The sequence below is a fragment of the Nilaparvata lugens genome, chromosome 13 (genome assembly GCF_014356525.2).
Source record: "Nilaparvata lugens isolate BPH chromosome 13, ASM1435652v1, whole genome shotgun sequence".
In the NCBI taxonomy this organism is placed as follows: Eukaryota; Metazoa; Arthropoda; class Insecta; order Hemiptera; family Delphacidae; genus Nilaparvata; species Nilaparvata lugens.
The window spans coordinates 19,021,793-19,043,903 of record NC_052516.1 but is presented as its reverse complement, the minus strand read 5'-3'; the positions used below and the strand labels follow the sequence as shown (position 1 = coordinate 19,043,903).

The following is a 22,111-nucleotide window of genomic DNA, read 5'->3' as shown; positions in this document are numbered from 1 at the left end:
ATTATAACGTGGATCTCGCTATAAAATTACTACAATAAATAAATATAATTGATAAACAATAGGAATAACAGCGAATCTGAACTCTCACCTTACGTCACTTATTAAAATACGATTCATTGATAAATCGTTTTCATAATTTTGTTAATTCAATTTTTTCTACAATATTTTATTTTTCCAATGAAACAAAAACTTTTGAATTTCCCACCATATATGGATAGTTCATAAATCAAACAGTAGGTAGCACATGCGCTGTATAACTTTCTGCTATCAGCTGATTGTTTGTTCTTGTCTGCTGCTCAGTCTGCTGTTGTTGTCACATCCACATGTCATGTAGGAATTTTAGGTTAAGTATTATTATTTTGTCGCTTCTCCTTTGATATTAATTTTACATTTTGTGTGAAATAAATTGGTAAAATGTCTTTATTTGTGATTCAATTGATGGAATATTTTGAAAATAGCGTCAGTTTCAATTGAAAGATGAAGGTACCGACTCAACGTTGAAGAAGACGGCTATCACAGTTGTTTACTTTTTGAAATTAATGGTAAGTAGAAATTTGTAATAAAATACTTTTAGTATTCAAGATTACGCATATTAATCTTTATAATATTTGAGTATGACATGATTCAAACGTAGCTACGATGGTAAGGTACTTAATTTTTTACACACATATTTTCAATGTAAACATTGCATACCGTACGGTATCTTATCTGATTTCATCAATAGTTCAATAACAAAAATTGTCCAAGATGAAAATTGAAGATTAGGCTTATAAAAGAAGGTACTCTGGGAATCGTAGAATAATTTGAACAAATATTTTTAATGTTTTTCAATTTATTATAAGCTTACCTATTTACAAAAGATAGTTAAATTATTACAAACTAAACATGGAGAAAAGAATGATTCGATGGTATTTTGTTTGTTGAAATTTTTTCGTGAGATGAAACACTATTTTGCTAGATGAGATCACAATCAGCCGTTTAGTTAGGAAGGAGCTGGTTGTATGGGATTGTTAGCAAAGCTTTGTTCATCAGACTTTTGGCGATTTTGTCAACGTTTTCTTGAGCAATGGGCATCATTTCCTTGTAGAACAGTTTCCAGAATTGGTTGGCGAATTGGTTTGCGATTTTAGCTGTAAAGGAAAAAAGAAAGAACATCAGAAAAATACTAAAGAAAAAACATAGTGCAACGTGTAGTAGCACTACCTCCGTAAACAAAGCCGTAGTGCATTCGTGTGACGTCAGCACAGGTAGGGCTCCTACACCAATAAAAATTCGTTGATTTCAGCTGATCTATATCAGCTAGAGTTTCTATTGGTCTAGGAGACCTATCTGTGCTGACGTCACACGAACGCACTACGGCTTTGTTTACGGAGGTAGTGGTAGTAGTCGGAAAATTAACATTCATCAGCTAAATAGATGAATCAGCTAGATGTTCCATTTATATCAAATGTAGTCTACTGTAGTGAGGTCTACTTTATCATGTTAGTGGGAAAGATAGGATAACAGCGGTGCCAATTGTCAGCGTTACAACTGCCTTCTATAGTAGATAGCTGATTCCGGTATTTCATTCATCGTGAAAATATATCTATAAATTAAATATGTTGGTAATTAATCATATTTCTACATAGTTCCAAAACAATCTGACAATTATGTAGCGGAGCTAGAAACGAATAGCGCTATATGCTTTGTCGAATGATGGGAGTGGCTGTAGTCGAGTGGATTATAGATAGCTGGATATAGATGCTGGCTCAATAATTCAGAGACCCGGGTTTGAATCCCGACCCGGGCAAAATCTTTTTTCGGGCCAGTCCCGTGTTTCGGATGGACACAATACGCCGTTTGTCCGGCTGCCTAAAAACAGTCGTAACTAAGGTCATGTCAGGGGCCCTGAATTGATCAGGTGCGACCTGGTAACACTGACACGACCTGATTTGAGCCAGCCAGGTCACTAAATATTATTATAGACAAGGATAGCAACACCAATGTCAATCAAATGCTGCCATTGTAGCGTGGACGTCACTATAAAAGTTTGGTGATGGATTGATAAAAGATAAGTGTATAATACTTACAAAGTTCAGGGTTTCCGTTGACGAGGTTTGAAGCATACATCTTCATGTCTCCGATCTCGGGGTCTACCATTACTTTCGTAACTTTCAGGAATTCCTCTCCGTCAATTTCAACAACCTTCAGTTCAACATGGACTGTGTCATCAATGTTGTCTGCAAAAAAAAATCAATATATCCTCATCAGATAAGCTCTGCATTTCTTGCTCTAGCGCATTAATCTCCGCCATCATCTAATACTCTGTTTATCTGGTCAATTTTTAGATGTTTTGGTATGAAATAAGTGGGCAATAAAATTTGGTTAGAGTTGATCAACAACATATACCTTATTTAAACTGCCCTAACCTGTAGTTGATCAGATGGAAGTACTGTCTCAATTATTATTAAACTTATAGATTCATTTAAGCTCATTTATAAATACTCCTAACTTAGTATTAAAACTTCTAATGTTTTTTTTCATGTGATATTCAACTTATTCTTTTCTTTACCTTGTGCCTCTACTCGATCTGCTACTTTCCTTCCCTTCCTCACTCCCTGTTCCTCTTCAGAAACTTCTAGATAACAGAACTAAGTTGCATGTTATCCCATTATTATCTTCTTGCATTATTCTTAATAATCGAACACTCATCCTCTGCGCTCAGGTTGTTTCAAACCTCACAGGGACTTCCCGTTTAGTATATTTATATATCATCCTGTTTGATTGTGTTTCATTTTCCATTTTATATTCATATTCTACTTTTTATAAGCATTGTCATTGCAATTATGTTTTTTGGGACGGATAAAAATTTGATTTGCTATGTTTACTCTAGTTTACTAAGTGCCTTCTTCATAGAAAATTGAAATTATAAATTTGTAGCACATGAACATAATTCTATGAATTGCATAGCATGCTAGTCTTGTGTATGAGAGTCTTCTTTATTGCTCTCAATTGCGTTTATGGATTCATTAAGAACAAAAATTGAGAAAAAACCTTCTGAATACCCCTTAAGTATTAATTTATTGAAGTTCTATGTTGAGTTACTAAATGAACAATAATTAATTAAATTTAATACCGGTACTAATGAATTGCAATGGAAAATCAATACTATTGGTTTGTGTAATAGAGAAGTTATTTCAGCAAGTCTCTTTTTTCTAAAAAGCTTTTACTTACACATGGTTACATTGTAAACTCCACGTCCATTCAGTACAAAGTTTCCAACTTTGCCCTCCATTTTGTAAGTTCCTTCTGAGAACATTTCGTTGCTGTGTGTGTCAGCTTCAATTATAATCTTCTCGGGATTGCTGAAGTCGCTCCTGAAATAGTTTAAGAAAAATAAAGGAATTAATAAGTTATTTCTTCTTCACTTTTATCAATGTAGCACAAGACTACCTTATTATTTTATCTATCAATGTTATTACATTAGTGGCATTTGCATTTTAAATAAATAAATAAATAAATAAATAAAATGTTGGAAGTTTTCAAATTTTCTATAGTGAGATCCACTTCCAACTCTTAGCATTCCTTTTAAATAACATCAATTCTTCTATTTAACTAATGCTAAAAGTTCAAATCAAATATATTAAAAGTGTATTTTAAAATTGGTTTCACTAATTTGATCACCTAGAACTTTCTTCTCATTTTTTAAATTAAAATATGAATTCATTTTACATGACAGACATCCAGAATTCTTGTTAATTATTGTGTTCTTTAACGTCTCATTTTGTTTATAAATTTATTTATTATAATAAGTAAAATTATTACAATAATATTATAATATGTCACAACAACACAGATGGACATTAATGAGAAATTGTATTTGTTCAAATGCTGATAAATATTTATTAAGCTGCGTTTACACCAAAGTTATTAACAAAATGTTTATTTTTCCGTCCTTAAAGATTCTATTAGATTGATCATAACTTATCATACACATGATGTGCATATGTGTTTGCCAAGCTCTGTTTAATCTAATAGAATCTATAAGGACGGAAAAATAAACATTTTGTTAATAACTTTGGTGTAAACGCAACTTTACTTACACCCGAAGTTGATATAAATAGAAATCTCAATACCCTTTCCAATTATTTTGTCACTACATTTTCGGACACTAATGCCATTTTCAAACGAAAATGGATGGAGGAAAATGAATTTTCTTTTTAAAATAGCATTGGTGTCCGAAACATGTAGTGACAAAATAATGTAAAAGGGTACTGAGATTCATATTTTTATTTATATTAAAAGTAGCCCTAAAGAAAGAAAAACCTAAGTTGAATATATTGTATAAAATTATCGCTTCTGTGCTGAGCATGGTTAGAGCATGCCTGACTAGCAATTAGGAGGAACTGGGTTCGAATTTCGGCCTGGCAAATAATTTTTGGCTAGTAGCTATCTCTCATCGAATTCCCTTCTAGCTGTTCACCTTGGTTTTTTATAGATTTATTATGGACAGCTTGCAATACATATTGGTGAAATGCTAGAGCTGTCGTCAATATTTGTATAGTGAGGTCCACGTTACAATGGCAGTGGATAAAGATAGAAGAATAGCGATGCCGATTCTCTGCAATAATTAATTATATTTCTACATTGTCAAAAACATAATTTGCATCGTTGTGGACCTAGAAAAGGATACTACCACCGGCTTTGTCGAATGATAGACAAGGATAGCAAAACCAAAGTTGATCAAATACTTTCATTATAACGTGGACCTCACTATAGTTTTTTTATTGTAATTTGACTGCAATCTAACACTTTGGTTAATGAACAGTTCAATTTTAGCTTAAATTAATATGTTAAAGTTTGACATCAAAGGGGTATTCACTCCTTCACAGTCTAAGTGAGCAATTCCCATGCACTGTTTCTTTCAGAATCACTCTTACTACATTTAAACGAGATCTGTAGGCTTCTTCCTTTTCAGTCTTCTCACTGTATTATAGAGTTGTGAATGAGGTGTAGAGCTCGGATGTTCTGATGATTATGTAGAGTCTCTTAATGGATTCTGGCAGCCTTTGTGATCATGACATCGTCTTCTTCCATCTGCAGGTTCCTGTGGAGATCCGAGTTTCTGACAAACCTCATATAGTAGCAGATGTCTTCGGGGTGGTTTACAGCATTTTTAACTTTGGATTTTCGTTATATATTACATTAAACTTTGAGTTCATTTACCTGATTGCCTTGATTTCAGCATTCATTGCTCCGTGTGTGAAAATGTTCTTGAGAAGTACACTCGCTTGCATGTCATTGTTCTTGTAGGTGGTGAGGAGCTCTGGCATGTAGAAGGGATCAAGTGGAGGCACTCCGATCTCCTTCACTCCATCTGGAAGCAAAATGACAGAAATGTTAGAAAACTCAGCAATTGCACTCAATAGATCAAGAGGTAGAACTCAAACTATTCTCTTGATTTATCTGGATTGATTGACAGCAAACTGAATTATTTATCCCCAAAAGTAAGTAATAATTTTCAATTATGGAGAAATACCATAACACATTCTCCTATACAATCAAATTAATAATTCTGATACATTTACAAAATTTTATGACGATGTTCTCTGATTCTGATACATCTAGTCTCGGTTTCTAGGACATCCAATGAACTATTAAGTTCATAGATTATTAATTCTATTTTTTCAATTATATAAGTCAATATTTAATCTATATTACAGAACATAGTCAAGGCAATGAATGCTACAAAAAGGGTTTGGAAGGAAAAGTTTGGAAGACTATTTTTGACCACGCAGTTCTGTTTAGGGTACCGGTAGTAGAGAGGCGAAGATATCAAAAGTTCCCACCCCTACCCCCTGTGCTGTAATTTTGCTATGGGGGTGATTCAAAAGTACCATTTTTTGGTTTCTCGCATATTACTCGAAAACTATTAATCTTACGGACTTTAATGGTCCATTAGACTTAATAAGTGTTCTAGTAATAGGCCCTAGAAAATTGAATTGTGATTTATTGTTTTCATCTGAGAAATTTAATAGTGGGTCGTTTAAGAGCGGCAACGAAAAATTTTCACTTGTGTATCTTATGAAAATTGGATCATTGTTTCCTAATTATTGCAGAAATCTTGCTATGCATTAACAAATAGTTGTAGGTAGTTTTTTGTGTAGTTGAATTATCTCATTCACTGTAGATTGATAAAAAATGTTTGTAACATCCGTTAATAGATTTTCAGTTTTTTAAAAAATAGTTGCTTGGTTAATACAATAGTAAGCTCGTATAATAATGTTGAAACCTTTCGTTCCTTTATTAAATTTGCATCCGATTTAGTAGTATAGTGAAACGATGAGGTAAATTTGTTAATTCTTTCAATCACTAGATTAATCCATAGAATAAGAGTAGGTAAAATTCATCTCAATATTTTCCCTATCATTCTAAACTCAGTTTCAATTTATTCGTCCAGTTTTATCATTAGGATTTAATTAATTTATCATGACGATTTAGCTCTCTATTTAATTCAAACTACGCTATGATGAACACCAGTGATGCATCTGAAGAAAAACTGAGCATATTTTGTTTGCGTCATGCTCGCTCTTCAAAAAACTTGTTTGCTGCTTCAAAATGAATAATTTCCTGCAATTTGATTTGATGACGATCAATTTTCAGATGTTGAAGATTAATTTTCACTTGTTCGTAATCAATTTTTCAAAGACTATTTTCCTTATGAACAAATAAGATTTGGATATCACCAACTCTGTGGAAATACCCTGTATTAAAAATCTGATAAGATGCTAATATTTGGTTATATAACTCACACCTAGAGTGGTTGATGACCTTGGTTCACCTTCAACTCTTTTTTTTAGTCAGTTCAATTCTTTTTAGTACTATCATTGAGTCAATGATATCGGGTTCTCTACGTAAAAGTTCAGTATATCATGGATTCGCATGAGCGAAACGCTCATATATTTTTCAAAACCGGTAAACTTGAAAAAATGATGGAATTATTTTTAAGTTTTGTAAAATTAGTATTACAATATTTGACAAATTTAAATGATCACAATGTAGATATCAAGATCACCATGATCACAATAAATGAACATATTGTAATATTTAGTATTACTTCAAGTGTTATATCTTGTGATACCTTTAATAATATTTACACTGTGGAATTTCTCCATAGTAAGGTGAAATAAAAAAGATATTGTCAGTTCCACATAATTTTAATCATTTTACTTTAATCATTAATAATAGGCTAATGAATGTATAAAAATGTGATTATTTGATGATAATCAAATAACTTATCATAGTTTATATCAAATGAAAAAAAATGTAAAAAAATATTCTGACTGTAAGATTTATTTCTTCTATTTTCCATAAACAAAACACGTTTACACTTTCATCCATTGAATCTGACAGTCATAGTATAATCGAAATATATAGTATATAGTATAAAGTATATAGTATATATTATATAGTATATATTATATAGTATCATCGAACGGAAGCAATGTCAGGAGTACCAATAAATGGCGAATTGTCAACATTATGGTATCGTCATTTTACTGTGGTTGAATTTTATAGAAGTATTTAGAAATTGGAAGTGTTTGAAATATGGAATACTACTGTATTAAAAACGTGTTACTAATTCTAAGTTAAAAATACAGTCAATACCTTTAGCTACAGTATTTAGAAATTGAAAGTGATATAATCGAAATATGGAATACTACTGTACTAAAAATGTTTTACTCATTTCAAATCAAAAATTTATCAAATACCTTTGGCTACAGTATTTAGAAATTGAAAGTGATATGATTTTAATATGGAATACTACTGTATTAGAAAAGTTTTACTAATTTCAAATCAAAAATAGAGTGAATACCTTTAGCTACAGCAGCAATGAAGGCCCTCAATCCCTTAAGAATACACTGGTCGAGTTTGGGGTCTGTCCTTTTGCATGGTACACTGTAGGTTGCTGGAATAAAATGATAAAGAATTATTCACTTGTTTGGTTAAAAAAAGTTGAATCTACTTACATTACTAAGAGTTACATGTTAGTTTTAAAAAAATATCTTCAACATAAATGAAAGAATATGAACAAATTCTCTACAATCCATCCTTGGAATAGGGGAAGTGGTTGTGGTTAGATCATATGCTCAGATTAGATCTGATAAGTCACGTGCTCTCGATACTCAAGTTGTGAGGTTGTCCTTTCTTAGGGCCGGCTTCACAAACATATGTTGAGAGATGGAAGATTTTATTAGAAGTTGCAGTTAACCAACTGCTGGAATATTATTACTGTATTGGACAGTAGTTTCATTCTTCAAATTTCCTTCTGCTATTTAGCTATTCGGTCAATATTTGCAGTAGCAGAAGTCCTTAGTTCTGTTTATATAGCTTTTATTGGATATTTGAAATAATTATTATTCAGTAATAAGACGTTGAGAGGTTGAAAATCTCTTTCAGAACCCATTTAAAGCTGTTGTAATATCAGTTTTAAACTGGCAGCAATTCTCATAAATTACATCAATGCTTCCCATTTAACTAATGCTGACAGTTTGAAATTAATTACACTTTGGGCTCATTCATCTCGTATTATTCCTTAGGGTGGGAACATGGCGAAGCGGTGAAGATTCTCTGGACTGTTCATTTTGGTTAAAAGCAGTTTTGGGCGAATGTCTGTTGTTTACACCTGGATTGTATCAATTGTCTATGAATAAATAAATGAATAGATTTAGGCCCGGTTGCACAACAGCAGGTTAAATTTTAACCGTGATTAATTCCTCAAGAACCAATCAGAGAAGCTGTATTTTCTGAAACACATTCTCCGATTGGTTCTCGTGAAATTAATCACGGTTAAAATTTAACCGGCTGTTGTTGAACCGGCACTGAGAGTGTTGAATGTGTAATGCATGCATTTAAAAAGGTCGGAACATGTAGCGCCACCAGAGTACGCCACCATCTAATTACATGCATTAATTAAATTTAATTTCAATTCAGTTTATTAAAACACACAAAACAGAAAAAAATGACAAAGAATTACAAACCAAATAAAATACCATAAAATGTTACAAATATAAAAAAACCACGGGCTTTGTGGTTGGGTGTGTTGGAAAAGAGAAAAAAAGAGAGGAAGATACCTAGCCAACTATGGTTTCCCATGTAATAAGCAGGCAAAGAAGAGAAGAGAGAAGTGATGAGGAAAAAAGGAAGGGAGAAATGGGGGGAAGGAAGAAAAACAGAGGAATAGGTACGCAAAATAAAGGTAAACGAGTCCACTGAAAAATGGAAAAAAACTAATGAAAGAACAATGCTGGAGCAGAAATCTTGAATCTTATATATCTAAATGGAAGAAGAAATTACTGTATGTTCAGTCTTTTATATCCAGTTCAATTTTTCCACTTTCAACGATAAAAATGTACTATTACTTGTGTAAAACAATTTTTCCCTTATTATTTCATTCCTTTCTAATTAATTTTCATTTTTCCCTTTTTTCATTACTGTAATTCTGTATCAAAATCTGATGTATATTTCTTATTTTATTTTTGCATTTTGTATCAGTTTTCTTTCATTTTTTACTTAAAATCTTTGAAGTGTAATATTTATTTTGTCTAAGTTTATTTATCTTTTGTAACTCATTTTTTTCCTGTAACTGGGCACCCGCCGAAAAACCTTTGGGTTTGGCAGTACCCTCAATGTGAATAAAATTTTGATTTGATTTGATTTGATCTTGTTGTCCATGAGAAAGTGATTTGGAATAAGGTTTATTATTTTAGTACCTATGTAAATTAACTGCCTCCTCGGCAATTAAATGCAATACTCTCGAGCTTGAAGCTACCTTTGCCGCTCTATCCTGCTTGTACCCTTGGGAATAATTTCAAGTGTAATCTAAGGAATTATCCTCAGAAATTGTTGAATCATCTCTCAACATTCCCTAGTTTATAACTATAACTCGTGATTGAAGATCAAACTTTTTAAAAGTGTGTAGGCTATCAGCCGGATGCTATATTGCTAAGTAGTGCGTGAAGTTTTCGGTTCAAAATTTAGGTTTTTTGAATAATTATTTTTATTTCTGTGAAATTTAGTTATTCATGATATTATATATTTTTAATTGAAGACTTGTGTGTTTTTTGAAGTGGAAATTGTTATTTTCATAAGTGATAGTAGCTTAATCTAGATCTTGATTTGGAGTGTAGTATAAATTTGAGAAGAGGCAGTTTTGGGCATAAGCCTGTTGTGCCTTCTCACATAAGTGAAATAATTGTACAACACTGAATAAATAAATAAATCGTCTCCAAACATTCGCCAAATTATAACTCTCACACGTGATCGACGAATAAACTCTTTAATCAACGATTAGAACTGGTACAAAATTAACTAAAATCACAAGTAGTAAACAATACAACTTGGACTAACGCCAAGCTTTTCACGGTCATCCATACAGCTTTTACAATTTTTTCTTCTCAAACAAGTCTGATGTGATTTTCTAGCCTTAATTAACCTTAAACGAAGGTCAATCTTAACCTAATTTGACCCGAATGAAGGTAGCTACCTCTCCAGGAAGGTCGAGTCGCTGGTTTGTTATTATTATTTATGCTGCACTCTCATGACATAATGACGGAGAAATGATTGTTATTTTCAAACCGGAAAATGAGATTTATTCTATGATTAGTATCGGAACACTCTTGATAGTTTGTAAACAGGTAGTATGCGGGGTTCAATTTATACTGTCAGCATTGGTTGAATGGAAAGCAGGCATTGATGTTATCTATATGGCATGCCAACAGTTTGAAGAGAATCTTACGATAGCAGCTATTATTAGCTGGCAGATCTGTCGGACAATTTTTAATTAAAGATTAAAGTAGGAAGCAGAACAAATATTTTTTTCAAGATCATGTGAACTGTATTTTTCCACAGACGCGTGACATTGGATAGTCGTATTGTTTTCACTAATAGTAGTTAATTTTATTGTTGAATAGATTGTTAGTTGATTTTATTGTGGGATAGATTGATAATTAAGTTATTAGAATATTAGATAAATTGAAATAAATCTTGTAGTTTAGTGAATAATAATTATTATGCAATATAAGAATATATCATTTTCATAATGGATTTGAAAAGAATTTTATTGTTTGTTGTTTCGTTGACTATTATTAAGTTTGTTGGCAGTTATTACTGTAGGTAATAATATTTTTTCGATATTTTGAAGGATTTATTTATTTATTCAATCATTCAGAATTACACAACTTACAGAAAAGTACCACAAGCTTATAAGCCCAAAACGGTCCCAATTCTAATTTATACAACAGTCCAAATGTAGCCAGGTTATGTGTCACTTAACATTCTCCAATTACACACTCAATTTACAATTCAAAACACACAAAAATCATTTTTTAATTAAAAATATACTTCTAAATTAAATTAATCACAATTAATTAGAAAATTCCAAACTTTGAAAAAACTATAAAATGTTGAGACCAAAAAGACAAACACACAGGATTGGACAAATATTATGCACCTATTTTTATTATTAATATTATGTGGATTTATTTCTGTACTTCTTTCTAATTATTCTTGAAAAAAAAATATTAATTGATTTATAGTATAAGGTTTAATATTCTAGTGTAGCTTTTGATCGAAAATATTGATCTTGAAGTGGGTCTCAGCTCAAAGTACTGAAGATGAACATTATTGTTTGAAACTAGTCCACCATTCAAGAGTGAGTACCTAGTATTTTATAGGAAGAAAGTAATTATTCTATTTTGTGGATTGATTTTTTTCTCATTTGTATCTAATGTTTATTAAATTTTTTATAGTAATTTTTTATTAGTAATTATTCTATTTTGTATATGAGTATATGGTAGATTCAGAAAGTGAACAGTATCTGTTGTAATTTGAATTTAAAAAGTTAGTAAGATAAATGATTACTTGAACATAATGTTACAATTATATGAATATTATGTTTCAGTAATCATACAAATATCCATTGTATATTAATATTTAATGTTTATTAAATTTTGTATAGTAATTTTTTATTAGTAATTATTCTATTTTGTGGATTGATTTTTTTTCATTTGCATCTATTGTTTATTAAATTTTTTAGGTATTTATAGAGGTGTTTGGTTGGTAATAGAATTGACTATTGAATAATATTATTTGGTAATAATTTAGTACTTTAGATTAGATACGGTAATCAATTGCTACGCTTTGAAAAAATATAGAAATAAGAACTTGAAATTATGATGTTTTTACTTCTAAATACGGTAATTAATTTAATAATAACATTATTGTTGTTAACAAAATAATAACAACATTATAGTATGATATCTATAATACTTTTATTGGATCTGATTGCTTGATAATAATTAATTAGAATAGTATTCTTGAATTTATTAGATCGAAGCTTGAACCCAGAGTGAACCAAATTAACAGACTTAGGCCCGCCGCAAAGTAGACCCACGCTAATCCACGAGAAGCAACTCACGCCGTGGGATGTTTTGTAAACCATTGCTATAGAATTATTCGTAATCAATCAGCTGACAAGTGGTTTATTCATAGCATGTACAAACAGATGTCTGGAGAAGCCTAGCAATGGTTTGCAAAACATCCCACGGCGTGGGTTGCTTTTCGTGGATTAGCGTGGGTCCACTTTGCGGCGGGCCTAAGCATAGAATAAGCATAGGAAAGTAGTATTATAGAAATGGTTAACATATGGTGATAGTATTATAAATTCTTGCTAATTTGATAAAAACCTAACAAGTAGTTAAACTCACTTGCAATAAAAATAATGTACAATCAAATACACTTGTTTCCTAAGGTGCATGTTCACGTTAGCTCAGACAATTACATACATTCAAACATTTCGTCAGATTTACACCAACAATAATATTGCACAAGGAAATTGCAGAGGACATTGTTCTTTCTGCATGCAACGTTCTTCAGTGGGATCCATTTTAAACAGTCAGCATTCCTCATAAATAACACCGCCGCTTCTCATTCAATCAATGCTGACAGCTTGAATCTCAATATAACAGTTTTATTATTAATTGTTAAATTGTGGGGAAAAACGCAGGTTTTATAGTTTGATTAGATCTCTGTACATTGTCTTAGGGTTCTTTCCTCCTTTCCTCAATGTGTAGTATTTATTCATTTCAAAACTTGGAAGATTATAACGCAAGTTATCAGAAACGTAGAATTGAATCGTGTACCGTATCTAAACTTGCATCGTTGAGTTTGTTACATACACATCGATTTTGGACGTACGATTTTCTGCCGTCATTATAAATTCTATAAGATTAAACAGATGATGTCAAACAGATTATGTTTGTCAAGTTCCCTTTAATCTGCTAGAATTCATAAGGACGGTAAAAAGTCGATGTGTGTCTAACTGGCTAGTCAGTCGTAAGAGGCTTACGGTGTCTAAAATCGATGTGTAGTGGTTAGTCGTAAGAGGAGTGAGTTGTAATCAACTGGTTTGTTTAGGAGGATGATGCTCATGTAAGCAGTAGGCTTGTGCGTTGGTACTGGTAGGAATAATTTTTGAATTACATACTCTACAGATTTCAAACTCATAATTCTCTTCTTATTAGTATTATCATAGAGAAACGATAGCATAAGTAGATATCCCATGGTATAGGGCGCTTATGTCGCAACTTTTACTGTTATCCCAAGCCGATAGTTCACGTAGTTCTTTTCTATGCAGCTGTCTGATGCTGGTAGTCTCTCAAATTGTGCCGTTCATACACTATCACCCCAACAAAACAGTAAAAATTGACAATAATCGACAGTAATCGGCTTGAGATAACAGTAAAAGTTGCGACATAAATTCCCTATACCATGGGATATCTACTTACGCTATTGTTTCTCTATGGTATTATTCAAATAGGCCAAAATCTAAGTGCCGGTTGCACAAAAACTGGTTAAATTTTAACTGTGATTAATTTTACGAGAACCAATCAGAGAAGGCCCTTTAGAAAAGACGGCTTCTCTTATTGGTTCTCGTGAAAATAATCACAGTTAAAATTTAACCGGCTTTTGTGCGACCGGGCCTTAGATTTCTGAGGAAAGACCTGGAAAATTCTGTTATATGTTGACAAATTACTTCCTGAATCGAATCATTATTCAAAAGTTTATAAAGCAAAGTTAGCTGAATGCTAAAACGAAAATAAATTCTGAACTCTGAACTGAAAATTCAACAATAACAGTTAGCAGTATACTAACTCCTACTTTTGTATCCAACACGAATTACTAAAAAAAGTTTTTTGAACTTATTTAAAAGTAGGGCTTAATCTCCTCATTCAATCATATAAATAAACACTTGGCAAACTAAGCTACAATGTTTCTGCTCTAATATGCAGGTAGCTTGCATGAACTTTTTTAGCGCCATGTATGATGTCATATGTAATATGTATGATGACATAGACCGGTAGTGTATAATTTACATCCGGGCTTCTTCCCATAACAACGCCACATAAGAAAGCATTAAGAATGGAAGTGCGCTTTCCTTTTCATTTCAATTCAACTGGATTGAATTACTGGAGCATTGCCACTCTCCACTAGTGAAAATTAGCATTTCCATGATATTTATTCAGTGTTTGGAAATTAATGCAGTTCGGCTTCGAAGACAGGCACGCGATAGTAGTCTGTTATGAAAGGAAGATGAAACATTTAAAATTTGATGATCTTATATTCTAGATGTAGTGAGATTCATTTTTGACTGTCAGCTTTGGTTGCATGTGAATTCAACATAATAAGAAATGAGATGAAGTGAAGTTATTGTGACAGTCAAGTTGTAATTTATGTCAAAATAATAACTATCATTAAACGAAAATCCAAAGTTGAATGCTTTAAACCACCCCGAAGACTTCTGCTACTTTATCGATTAGCATTTGAATAAATGTAATTTCTTTTCAATTTCCATCTCTAAATAATAAATTAAGAATTAAAATTGGTAGATGGTATGATGAACTATCTTCTAAAAATTACTGTGAATAATTAATTATTCATAAATCGTCAATGATTAGAACATAGATTTACTAATACGATAATAAACACGATTTTTCTAATAGTATCAACCAAAATGCTAAACAGATGAAAATGAAGAACATAGATACAATATCAAATTCACAATTTGGAACTAACTAGAAAAAAGCTATGAAAGATTATAATTTAAAACTTCCCCCCTATTAACTAGATTGCAAACCAGCTTTAAGTTGAAGGAGATACATTTTGAAATATGAAATTCACAAATTATAACTAAGTAGGTACCGTATATTGAATTTTTGAAAATTGATGTAAAAAATTATCTACAGTATTTTGAAATGATTTTTTATTACCCTAGCCATTTTTATTTTTAATTCTATAGAGAACTGATAATTTGATAATTTCCTTGAACACTTGTAAAAAAAAAAGAATAAATATGATATTGCAATGCTCAAATGCTATGTGTTTCCAACTACCCTTGGAGATTTTACTTATAAGATTTATAAAAAGAATGATTGATGACGTAAACTAATTTGTTTTTAATTACATTCATTTCAATACTGATAGAACAAATCATAATATGGAGAATAAAGTATTTACTTATGATAATTATTACTGTCCCTTTTGAATAAATAACTAAATTTTGAGAAAGCGTTTAAATTGAATTATCACGTAGAAAAATAAATTGACGAGTCAAATAAATAAAGTTTGTATTTTATCTTGTATTTGCATTGCATTTTGTTTTGTATAATTTCTTTGCAGTAGAAAAATTTGAATATGAATACTTCAATATATTATATGCTATTTTAAAATTAAAATAAAATGATGAAAATTTTGAGGCTGTTGAAATCTTATAAATTTCAATAAAACTGAACTTTACTCACGGATTTCAACTCCTTCCCTGATGATGGCTGAGCGCACTTCAACAGCTACAAACAAAACTACGAAAACCAACGACTTCATGTTGAAGGATGAAACTTCAACCAACAACTAGTAAAAGCAAAGTAAAATAATTCCAAGTTGCGAGAAGATATCTTCCACAGATCTTCAGCGCTGAAAGAACCGATTTCAGCCTTATTATTGGATAACCTACGTATATATATGTTCAGGAAGATGTGGAGATTGAAAGAAGGGGTATTGCAAGTGTGTGTGAAAAAAGAGAAAGAGAGAAACTTAAGACAGACTGAGAGTGATAGAGAGGAGTCCTCCCCTACCGCCACAATGATAAAGCTAGTTTTTGCTCATATTCACCGTCTGTTTCTGTGAGATTTAGGCCCACTGATTTCTACCTTGAATTCGTGATGTAGTCTTTTATACACTAAACTTCAATTTTACTCACTCCTATTATTGTTCTAAACTTTAGATTTATTCTTATTTGTTCTATGTAATTTCTTACTATCTTCTAAAACTTCTACCTTGCATTTGTGTTTTAGTCTTTTATACATAAAACTTCAATTTTACTTACTTCTCCATTGTAATTTTATACAATCTTCTGAAACTTCTACCTTGAAATAGTGGTGTAGTCGTGTGTACACAAAACTTTAATTCTACCAACTCTTATTGTTCTAAACTTCTTATTTCTTCTAATTTGTTCTATAACTTACTTCTTCTTCTATGTAAGCCTAATTTTATACAATTTTCTAAAACTTCTACCTTGAATTAGTGATGTAGTCTTTTATACATAAAACTTCAATTTTACTCACTCTTATTATTGTTCTAAACTTCTGATTTCTTCTAAATTGTTCTATAAGATTACTTCTTCTTCAATTTAATTTATTACTCTTAAAACTTCAAAGTTTTAACTGTACTTGTAAACTTTAAAATATTGGACCCTCTTAATTCCTTGATTTATTTTCATTTTCCAAGTATGTTGGGGGGAGTAGAATAATGTAAGACCCGGGAAATCTTTCAATATTCTTTTTTTCTGAGGATGATGCCCACATGAGTCCTAGGCTTCTGCGTGGGTAATGATACTGATGATAATGATGATGAAAGATGATAATCTTATGTTCTTGTTGGTCCTTCCCCAGTCATTTTAGTGAATTGTGTTCGTGTATCATTAAATTAATAAATAGATAAATTAATAAATGAGTGGACCTACAGCTGTAGGTTGTAAGGTTGATGTATTAGAATGGGTTTTTGTACAGTGGATCCTCGATGTAGTGCTTCTCAAGAGATCGCTCTAAAATGTACTATTACGAAGTCTGTACTAAAACGGGGTTTGCAATATTAAGGTTAAAAACTATAAAGACTTTTCAAGGGACTGCAGAAAAATGTACTATAAAGGGAAATTTACCATAACAGGATATCGAGGTTCCACTGTACTTTCAAGATTTTAGTGAAATATTGCACGTTTGAACGTTTTGGTTTTCATGCTAGACTTGGTTATTATATAGTGGAACCTCGATACAGTGAATCTCAAGAGACCGTTCAAAATAAAGTACTATTTCAAAGTCTGTACTAAATTAGGGTTTACTATATCAAGGTTGAGAGCTATGGACATTTCAAGGGACTGCAGAAAAAATGCACTATAAAGTGGAATGTACTATAACAAAGTGTTACTATATCGAAATTCCACTGTACTTTCTTGATTTAATTAAAATATTGAGCTTTGAACGTTTAAGTTCAAGTGGTTTTCATGCTAGTCTTGGCGCTTAGAGGTTTTATTAGATAACATGGTTTATTATTCAATTTTTCTTCAATTCAATAACTCTTTATTGTCATATACAGTGCACAAGAATACATAGATAGATGTTTTTAGGCTATAGGAATAAATAAATATCAATTTACAAAAATATAATGCTTTATCGACCTAGTATATTATTGCTAAGCCATACAAAGTTAGCAAGTTTCGCAAAAAAATGGTTTATTAGATGAGTAGTTGTCCAGTTGGAAGGGTGGCTACTTGAGGCCAGCTCCACTAAGTGCCGGTTATGTACTTCACAACCATTTCTTGTGTTTCGGAACTCACCTAAGACTGAAGGTTAATTCTTCTCTCATCATCATCATCACTCCTATCTAATTCACACTTAGAATTCTCCAATCAGACATTAGTCTTGTGAGCTCGTTTTGAGCCAAGTTCGTTTTATACAATTGATAATTTTATTCTTTTAAATATTATGTGACTGTATGTATGAATATGTTCCATGAACAAATTTGAAAATATCAAATAAAATGATTTGGAATTTTCACATTTATTTAAAAATTGAGAAGCTAGTTTCAGTTGCTGCATCATCTTCATCATTATCAATCTCTGGTAATGATGAATCTCTGGTGATCACCAAAACTGGTTTCCCAATTTTTCACTAGATTAGTGGTTTTGACAATAAAATACAAATAATTTTATTCAATATGTATATCCACCACAACATCACATCTGAGGCACATTTGAATATCATACTCAACAAAAACAAATCATAATTCATTGGAACATTATTCAGTAAATGTACTGATGAGAACTATCTACTAATTGAACTATATACTAATTAAAGTAATTCTTATAGTAGGAAAAGATTGCTCATTAGCCTTTTTAGACTGTACATAGTTTTTGAAATCGATAAACAAAGACTGAAGATTTGTCGTTTTTATCGAAGGAAAAATTCCAAAGAAATTGGAATCGCCAAATAATTTGGTACATAACATCTTACGTAAAAGTTCTCATTTTTTTAAAGATTGCGTGATACGATACCCGAGTATTAACTCAGCGAGAATCTCTTAAAACTGTCAGTATTTCTCATAAATAACTTGAAATACTTCCCACCCAACCAACACTGACAGTTTAATGTCTACTTCATTCGGACTCCCGAAACTAATAAAGTATTAAGTTTCAGGTTCAAGGTCATTTTTAAGCTGATCGAAAAAACTACTCAACGTAATTGAAAAAGGACTCAACATAATTACATAATAAATCTCGACTGTACTATGCCTTACTCTATTAATAGCGCTACGATAATAAATATGATATTATCACCGACATTAATCTCATAGGTAACTGATTATTCCTGAAGTTGTTATAAATCTGTCTTTAGTTTCAAGTACCTCATTGTTGTTAGTATAGCGATATTCAACATTGGTTAAGTGGGAAGCATAGATGTTATTTATAGGAAATGCTGACTTAGTAAATCTCACTATAGTTAAGCTTTTGTTATAGTTCTGTCATTATAATGGTTATAGTTGATTTATTGGTAGCCTGAGTTATATTTATGTGTGCTTTTTACAGTAGTAGGTATGAGGTTTCAAGATCAGTTATCTACATTTTTATCAGTAATTACTCTTTTCTTCTCTGATTCAAGGTTGGAAGAATTCAAGGTGGATGGAGTGCAAGAGGAAGAGGAAATGAAAGAAAGAGGAGAAATGGATAAAGAGAGATAAGGATGGAATGTTGGTGATGTGTTGAGATGATAATATGATGGTGTTGAAAATCAGGTAAGCCAAAATGATTTCTTTTGGAATACAGTAGGGCGATGAATTTCGAATTCGGATATTTTTACTATTCAAGCACTTATATCTTGGTTACAACTATTCCTTCATGTTTTATATAGAATGATGAAAAATATTAAAAGGTTTTAACTTTTACTGCAATTATAAATAAAACTATTCCTTCATGTTTTATATGGAATGATCAATGCTATTGAAAGGTTTTAACGCTCACTCACTGTAATTATAAATAAACAATTTATTAATATACATAAAATTGTGTCATAACAAGAAGACAATAATCTCAAGATACCATCAGCTCAGGTGAATATTCTGGCTTGTGATTTTAGTCTATTCAAATCAAATCAAGTTTATTAGTTCTCTGTAGAAACTTGTTGAAAATAGGAGTGACAGTAGGCTACAAGAGAGACGTGAAGTTCACAGGACTTGAGTCTGATCTTGAGCTTATATTAAGAAAAATAAATACTGAAGTGTAAAATATGAATATTTATTTCATAATATTATTATTATTCAAAATAAATAACCAAACAAATAATTTTCCCTCCATACATGTTTGCTATATTTTTAAAGCTCATACTTATTAATAATGTGTTGAAATAATTTTGGAACTTGAAGTAATATTTCTATTGAGATTCAAGTTGTGAATAGAAACAATCTGGATTGGATTATTCTAGCAAGTTCCAGAATCATTTCAACTATTCATCTATAGATAAGTATTTACTTCTCAAAAATACTGTAAAAGTTATGCAGGAATCCAAAATTGTATTGAGAAACAAAATTACTACATAATTATAATAAGATCATTGATCTGATTGTGGATCGAATTTCTTGCGAATGGATGTAAGTTTTAATGTAATATGGTCAAATATGTTTATATATTTGTGATTGGCAGAATAGGTTAGGCTATTAAATAATAAAACTTTATTGTAAGTTTGGTTGTAAATATTGAATTCCAATCCTTCAGATGAACTATGACCTAATAATATTTATTCTTCTTATATAATTATTCCAAGTGCATTCAATTCAAATCCTCTCAGCTTATGTCAAATTTGAATGCTCAAATTAGGATTACGTGTGGCAGTGTGGAGTAATTGATGGGTGTTGTTCGTCTCACTGACAATCGAAAGTGATTCGACTCGTTTGAAGGTCAATATCAAGAGTCGCAAACAGGTGTTTAGCCTTTCAAGCATGCATGTGGTCGAATCTCCATGTCTAAGCATCAAGGAAGTTATTAGTGCGCTGCATCTTACTTTTTTGGGTGCTGCGTGTTTTAATAATAGGATATCAATCAATTATATGCCTACTCTTGGAATAGTCTGTTTCAACAAAATTCATTACTAAAGTTTTACTAGAGGGTTTCGGATGGACACGTTAAGTCGTCGGTCCCGGCTGCCTAAAAAGCAGTCGTTAGGTCATGTCAGAGGCCCTGAAATTGATCAGTTGCGACCTGAAAACTCTGACACTAGACCTGAGCCAGCCAGGTCACTCGATATTATTATTACTAGAGGGTTTCGTCGTACTGTTTAAAAAAATCATTACTGAAGCTGTACTAATAGGTTTTCGTCTTATTATGTTTATAGTGAGATTCATTTTACACTGTCAGCATTTATAAATAGATATCGGGGCACCGAGATTCGCTCGTTATTTTTATTTATTGATAAACAGAAAAAAAATTCTCTAAAATGATCGTGTTTATATTTCACAGCTGGCTATATGTCATTTTATGAATTTCGGGGATGCGATATTTTGATTTTTCACATACTCACTCGCTCACTCACTTTTTTACTATCCACAGACGACGAAAGTCTCAGCTGTTTCAGCCAAGGATTAATTATCCTTTTAATGTCGTTCAGCGAGTTTTCCCAAGGATGAGACCTAGTGGAATTGAATTTTTATCATAAACCTACTATGTTCCAAATTTCGTGAAAATCGTTTGAGCCGTTTTCGAGATCCGTTGAACATAAATAACCAGATATAAAAATACAGAAATTGCTCGCTTAATATAATAGGATATAAATGCTTACCATTTTAACCAATACTGACAGTAGTGAATCTTACTATAGGTAACGTTGGATGATTTAATAACTGCTTCATTTATATTCACGAATGGAAATCACTTCATCAGTGTTTCAATTTTGTAGAAAGATTGTGGTCTTTCCAATATGGTGTGAGGGCCATTTATAAACAAAACTGAAGCTCAGGTGAAAAGAATATAAAACTTAATTCTTTGAACTTGATTCATATTATATTATTCAATATATTGAAAAAATACATTGACTTTTTGTTTTTTAATTTCACACCATTTTAAGATGCATTCACTGGCATTAACTTAATATTTTTCATCCATATCGTCTTCATAGCTCAGGTAACATAGCTGAGGTGATTATTATGTTATATCTCGAATCTGTGAATATATTTTATGTTATATTGAAATATCAACAAAGAATAAAAATCTGGTGTTGCGCACTCATACAACTTTCCATGCCGTTATTTAAATTTATCACCTGTCGCTAGTGTTCACGCGCATCTCAAGTCTACTATTCAAAGATCTGAGCCAGCTGGTGACAGGACAATGACGCTGGAGACACTCGAAGTCTGCTATCTCTTCATAGTGAATGATTTAATAGAATCAACAGTTGCCAACAGTTTGCAATTGAAATAGGTAATAACATTTTCTCGAATTTCGAGCTTATTTTAAATTTTAGGTGAAAATGTAACT

The 22,111-nt window shown here is 31.6% G+C and overlaps 2 protein-coding genes across 2 annotated transcripts in view; one reads left to right on the top strand and one right to left on the bottom strand.

The window, feature by feature from the left end:
• Positions 1-797: 797 nt before the first annotated feature.
• Positions 798-16,176, bottom strand: LOC111044034. The gene is made up of 6 exons (XM_022329083.2): positions 15,840-16,176; positions 7,856-7,948; positions 5,206-5,356; positions 3,214-3,356; positions 2,070-2,219; positions 798-1,130 (listed from the first exon to the last, which is right to left on the bottom strand). The coding sequence occupies exons 1-6, from the start codon at positions 15,916-15,918 to the stop codon at positions 979-981; spliced, it is 768 nt and encodes a 255-aa protein (XP_022184775.1). The 5' UTR covers positions 15,919-16,176; the 3' UTR covers positions 798-978.
• LOC111044036 (GTPase-activating protein) overlaps positions 11,621-22,111 on the top strand; it is a 130,979-nt gene continuing 120,488 nt past the window's right edge. Inside the window, exons 1-2 of the transcript XR_005572794.1 lie at positions 11,621-11,692; positions 19,248-19,380. The gene's annotated coding sequence lies outside the window, so the exon portion shown is untranslated. The remainder of the gene's footprint in view (positions 11,693-19,247; positions 19,381-22,111) is intronic.

What these genes read in the sequence shown, in the direction of transcription:
- LOC111044034 (XM_022329083.2), bottom strand. Translation starts at nt 15,918, where the DNA reads ATGAAGTCGTTGGTTTTCGTAGTTTTGTTTGTAGCTGTTGAAGTGCGC. An exon ending in CATTGCTGCTGTAGCTAAAG is followed by an intron (nt 5,357 to 7,855) that starts GTATTCACTCTA and finishes TTTTGCTTCCAG; the next exon opens with ATGGAGTGAAGGAGATCGGA. An exon ending in CAACGGAAACCCTGAACTTT is followed by an intron (nt 1,131 to 2,069) that starts GTAAGTATTATA and finishes TTTCCTTTACAG; the next exon opens with CTAAAATCGCAAACCAATTC.